Source organism: Solanum stenotomum, unplaced genomic scaffold (assembly GCF_019186545.1).
Source record: "Solanum stenotomum isolate F172 unplaced genomic scaffold, ASM1918654v1 scaffold18587, whole genome shotgun sequence".
Taxonomy (NCBI): domain Eukaryota; kingdom Viridiplantae; phylum Streptophyta; class Magnoliopsida; order Solanales; family Solanaceae; genus Solanum; species Solanum stenotomum.
The window spans coordinates 107,708-113,649 of record NW_026025114.1 but is presented as its reverse complement, the minus strand read 5'-3'; the positions used below and the strand labels follow the sequence as shown (position 1 = coordinate 113,649).

At 32.4% G+C, this 5,942-nt stretch overlaps 1 protein-coding gene across 1 annotated transcript; it reads right to left on the bottom strand.

The window, feature by feature from the left end:
- Nucleotides 1–292: 292 nt before the first annotated feature.
- LOC125850691 (probable polygalacturonase) lies at nt 293–4,358 on the bottom strand. The gene is made up of 3 exons (XM_049530544.1): nt 3,702–4,358; nt 2,667–2,787; nt 293–627 (listed from the first exon to the last, which is right to left on the bottom strand). Exons 1-3 carry the CDS (start codon nt 4,188–4,190, stop codon nt 437–439), a joined length of 801 nt encoding a protein of 266 aa, XP_049386501.1. The 5' UTR covers nt 4,191–4,358; the 3' UTR covers nt 293–436.
- Between the last annotated feature and the right edge of the window lie 1,584 nt (nt 4,359–5,942).

Sequence of the window (5,942 nt, the reverse complement as noted above, 5' to 3'; positions counted from 1 at the left end):
ATGTTTATTTAACAAAAAATTCCTGATTAAACTCCTGCATCTTAAGATTTTGCCTTGTCCTCACCTCAACAGTCTACACAAGCAGGAAAAAGACTACTTTGGCAACATCGAATCCTTTTAATCTATTAGTTGGTTCTTGTGAAAAACAATGAGGATTGGTTCCAACACATTTAACGGTAGTAACTAGTAACCAATATCACCAACTCAGTTGTTCTTTGAGCAAAACCACATCACTTCTGCTTCTATTGGAACACAAGATTCCCCTCTTCTGTTTGTGCTGCTATAACATTATATGTATGGTTGTTTGATTGATTAATTGAATATGGATATCAACTTTTCAAAAAAATACTGTGCAGCAATGAAGAGCAATTTCCTCGAGCCAAAGTAATTAGTACTCCATTCATAAGTACCATGCAAAAATAGATAGAGCAGTTTATCAAGAGAGCAAGAACCTGCAATAGATGGGATGAATTGTCCAAAATGGGGAGTTCATGAGTGTAAGATTTTGGATCAGGATGTTCTGAGAGTTAATCAGTTCAACAAGGTGGCCTCTGGTGTGTACCAGGGTTCTATTCCACCAAAGATCCCACCACATCTTTCCCTGACCATCTACAGTCCCATTTTCCCCTGAAATTAAGCAGGAAACATTGATCAGATGCACAGGCACAGAAAAAGTCACAGCAAAGTTCCATTCTCATTCGAAAGGAAAGAGGGGAAATAGCGAGCGGGGAAGTATTAATGATATATATTTATGGAAAGAGAGAATAAAAGAGTGATCACTGAGATAAAACGTAACTACAAAAGCATAAAAATATCATTCTCGTCAGAATCCATTTGGGTAAAGTTTGTGTCTATTGAATTCTTACTTCTAATATACTTTGAGCATGTTCATGGATTATGGTAAGGGGGAAGTTGTCAAGAAGCGTAGTTACCATTATTTATGAGGCAGTAGTACTTAGAATTAAATATTTGTAGTAGTATAGACGTCATTGTTTGCAAGTGTGTATACAAATCCCTCATGCAAGAAATAATTAAAAGAAACCATTCTCTAATAAAATTCTCTATTTGAAAATTAGATTGATTCTTGAATCAAGATTATCCCTTACAAAAATCTTTAGATAAATATTTTAGACAAACACAAGGGGTAAGAGGAAACTACTCTTTGTGTTGAGATGTTTAATCTATGCACCATTTACTAAACTGTTTTGCTCAATCAAAATTATCCAGAAAAGGACCTTATAACACACTGCTTATCTGCAAATTTGAGTATGCTATTACTACACAATCTTTAGAATTCTGGTCAAAGAAATTTTTAAAGTTTTGAAGTCGCATGTCAGCAATTCTAACACAGGGAATGAGGGGAGGGGAGGGATTTAGGGAACACTTTAAACAAAATCTGAATGCTTTCTCCATGTTCTTACTGTTAACAAAGATCACGGATCAGTTGAACAGCCAATACCTAGTTGCTGTTGTTATTGTTAATCTTACAAAGAAGTTTCAACATACTCTGAATTTGCTGTTGCTTCAAGTGGAGCTAGAGTTACTGACAGGTACTAGCCAGCTTTAACAGTTGACATCCATCAAGAGATTCTTGATTAAAGAAATGCTCCTCATTAGAAGTGAATAATAATCATCTTGGCTTCTACTTTTTTTTTTAGTTTATCAGCTGACTTGGTCTATCAACTAATCACATGTCAATGTAACAACACAGTAGGAACTAGAGTTACATTCAACATTCTGTAATCGTTCTTTCAAATCAAAATGCAAACAGATTTTGTCAACTCGGACTTTGGTGTATTAGACCTTACATACATCATATTCAAGAAGAACCTTCAGCACTAGAATACAATTTAACCTTTTGCTATGATCTAGGTCCCTGATATCATCCAAGAAGGTTAACTTCATTGAATACTGAGGAAATTCAAGACAAGCTCAATTGGCATCTAAAAAATATCATAGGGTGGAAGAAGATCTCAAGCATAATGAAGATTTGTTGGCAAAATCTTACACTATTTGAAGGCCCAAATTGAAGTCCAAAAGGATGTGCATTTTGGGGCCCAAAGTTGGGCCCAATGTTTTGGAAAACGAGAAGTGGAAAAAGCAACGAGGGCTCGCTTTATTGAAGCAAGAAGAGTAAAGTGAAGTACACATTTTTTCTAACTGAAGCGCAATTTAGTACAAAAATAAATATTAATTTGCAAAGATAAATAACCATAACCAAGAACTCAAAAAATAACATATTAAACAAAAATTTCAGTTCTTACATTAAAAAGTAAATAATATATAGTTATATACTCCCTAGATAGTAATACATTCTCATTAACATATTAAGCAAATATGTGCTCAAAATTGGACAGTTACGGAAAATATATCAAGAAGTATAACCAACGACTTTTTTTAAGAACAAAAGGGCAAATCCAACCCTTTTTCATTAATTTAATACAGTAAGTCTTCATAATGCCATGTTTCTGGTGGGGGACAGCCGGACAACTATCATGATGACTCCAGTCTCCAACATTAAACAAATCAGTAGCAGCACCTAGGTGCTTTTAATCAATACATATTATCATTACGGAATATTTTTTAAGCTCAAGTGCGACTACTCAGTTGTGACTTACTTGGCAAAGAACAATAATGACTTGTTAACACATGGGTGCAGAAAGTACCTGTAATTACAACATTGGTGAGACCATTTCCATGAATAAGGCTAATATGTCTCGCTCCCAGTCTTTCTCTCCCTCTTCCATATGAAGGCAGAGCGTCGATTATCGGCCATTCATTTGGATCCTTTTAACAACACAAGAAAAATTCACATTTTCTGTGAAATAATAATTTTACAAGATAACAAAGTTAATTTCCTAAATGGTCATTCAAGTCTTGCGAATTGCCGATTAAAATCACTTTTTGTTTCTTATAGAACAACAAAATCATACTCTTTTCCTCTTAAAACATTTTTGTTAGTGGAATGCTATGTGAGACAAAGTAAACAAAGGAAGAGAAGCCATTAGTCATCTGGGGATAAAATAATACTCCAATTAGATCTAGGCCAGAACTTGGAATCAGATTCACGGGAGGGAAATTGTAAAATCAACACTTAGCCTTTATTGACTTTATCGAAAGTACCAAATACACAGACATTGACAAACATCTATTAAATTCACGTGTGACCACATAGTTTCCATGTGAATCCCAATATAATTAGCTATACAAAGAACTCAAATTTTCTTCCTTGTGAGGGTCTGGTCCACCTTTCTCACCCCACCATAGCACCATCTTCTATTCCAATTAAAATATGTTATATACACTTGTACTATTTTTCGTGTGGTTTTCGATATTTAAATTTTATTTTAAAATTTTGATTAATCTACTGTATATGGTTTAAATTTATGTCAACCCTATGCCCGAATTCATGTTCAAAATTACGTTCTTTGAAACTCAAACATCTTCACATAAATGGGTACACAGAAGTATGACTTAAAAATCTTCTTTGATTGCCGTTTACTCATACACTTTATTTAATACAGTAATAAATTGTAGGTAGGTTTCAAAAAACTATACACCAAAAATGAGATATTACGAAACTCAAAATCTTAGTAGCTTAGATGATCGGCTAAACGATCTTTCTCTTACACCGTTTCTCCTTTACCTATGTGGCTATGCCCAATTTAAAATTAAAATAAATTATGAAGGTAATGGATCACCTGAGAACCGAGGATAACAGCGCCATATTCGAGGAAGAGCGTGAAATTGCTAGTGAGATTGAAACTACCAGTAAGCCATCGACCTTTAGGAACAACAAGCTGGGACCCACCACTCTCCGTGAAACGGACCATAAACTCCATGGCCCGTTGAAACGCCTTTGTATTTGAGGTTTTTCCATCCCCAATTCCACCGAAATCCCTGATCGATTTCACCACCTTCCTCGCTGGTACCTGTTTGAAGAAATCAGAGCAGCTCTTCTGTTGATAACCCGATACTACTCCTACCCGACCCGAAATGAAATCCAAAGGGATCGAGAAAATTGAATATTCTCTATTGATATGTAGACTAAACAGAGCAATTACAGTGAACAGAATCAGCACAGATACCCATAACGGTCTCCTTATTCCTCCTCCTCCTCCCTTGATTCTATTCAAATTCAAAATCAAAATCGGGGTTTGTTCTTCCATAATGTCTCTGCATGTAGACATAACCTATGTCTACATGTAGATAAAAAAGAAGAAGAAAGTCTCTTTATCAACGATTGGGCTTATTCATGAGTCATCAAAACTTGTAGAATAAGCATTCGGAGGCCGGTGATTGGGTTTTGGTTTTCTCTCTGTCTTTGTGTAGAATCACGATGAATAATTAATGGAGAAGAGGTTGACGGAAGGTGCCTTTCGATCACACAAAGTGCGTAATATATTTAAAATATATAAATAGCTCTCGTTTTAGTGGGCATGTGTACAAAGAACAAAAAAAAAAAGAAAAAAAAGAAATATGCATGATCTAATTAACGTCTTCCTCGTTTTTATTTTATTTTATGATTTCACACTTGCATTCGGTGTCATTACACCATAATCTATGTTGGTCTTTCTAGTTTATTACTCCCACTTTTCCAAATATTTTTTTTAGCTTATTTCATGTCTATTTAAAAAAAAAATAGAAAGAAATAGGTTCTCATTCATTTTACATTGGTTTTATATTTCTTCTTTTGTCTCAATTTATGTGACAAATTTCAAATTTAAAAATTCAAATAAGTCTATTTTTGACGGTAAGTTTTTCATATATCTTTTAAATATTTTGAATTGTCAATTATTGTGACTTATAATACTTTTTATGTAGTTTACAAATATATAAATTTCATTTTTAAAAAATTGAAGATTACATAAGTGAATTCTTAGTCAAACTTAAATTGTTTGACTATCGAAAAATGACATATATCACATAAATTGGAAGAATAATTTTTTTGTCCTTTTTACAAATTAAGATAATTTTGTTATGATTTTTTCATACCACCTTTATTATTAAATAACAACATAATTTAATTGTATTAAATTTAAAATTTTAAAGCATTATTAATAAAATCAATTTATATAGTTAACATGAGTCAAGAAAAATGAACATAGAAAGTAAAAAGTAGTAGTACTTAGTAAGTTATATATATATAGAATTGAGCACTATTAAGAAAGACAATTCTTTAATTCAAGAATATGATTTAAAACAATTACTGCTATTTTTTGTTTTAAATTTCTAAATCGACTAGTATTTTGAAATTGTTTTATAATTAAAATGATACTTATGTAATACACTCTCTTAGGTAGAAAAGGTCTTCCCCGAATTGTTTTCCAAGAAATTAGGTAAAAAGTAGTTTGTAAATTCACATTTGCGTAAACGTGAATGAGTTGGCATCATAAAATGGTAGGAGTACTTTTTTCAATTGATGATGCCGCTATGTCCGGACACTAATTGAAGGTCATTTTTGGGTATCACATAAATGGGTTGAACTAAAATCAGATTAGTTTAAATTAAGGTGGAGTGGTATGTGAGATTTTGTTGGATTTTAATGCGATTATCAAAAAATAAAAATAAAAATAAAAGCGGAATGATTTGAGAGATTTCTGTACACTTTGTTTATAAGTTGGATCCTTATACTTAATAGTTCATCAACTAAATCTTAAACGCATTAAAACATAATATTTTAAACACATTTAACTATTGATCGAACTTATGTAATATTAATATTGTTGGTCGGAAATATGCGTCATTGCACCCGTTTATAAGCGAATTGAGTATAATAGTTTATATTAAAAAAACATTAAAAAATTAAAAAAGAGAAGAGAGAGCAAAAAGCTTTAGGTCTTTGCCAATTTTTTTGGATATCTCCCAAGTGCTTTCTATCTCTTTGCCGAAAAATTATATGGTATATAGATGTCAAATTTTAGTTTAATAAATATATATAT

What these genes read in the sequence shown, in the direction of transcription:
- LOC125850691 (XM_049530544.1), bottom strand. Translation starts at nt 4,190, where the DNA reads ATGTCTACATGCAGAGACATTATGGAAGAACAAACCCCGATTTTGATT. An exon ending in CTGTTATCCTCGGTTCTCAG is followed by an intron (nt 2,788 to 3,701) that starts GTGATCCATTAC and finishes TGTTGTTAAAAG; the next exon opens with GATCCAAATGAATGGCCGAT. An exon ending in CACCAATGTTGTAATTACAG is followed by an intron (nt 628 to 2,666) that starts GTACTTTCTGCA and finishes GCTTAATTTCAG; the next exon opens with GGGAAAATGGGACTGTAGAT.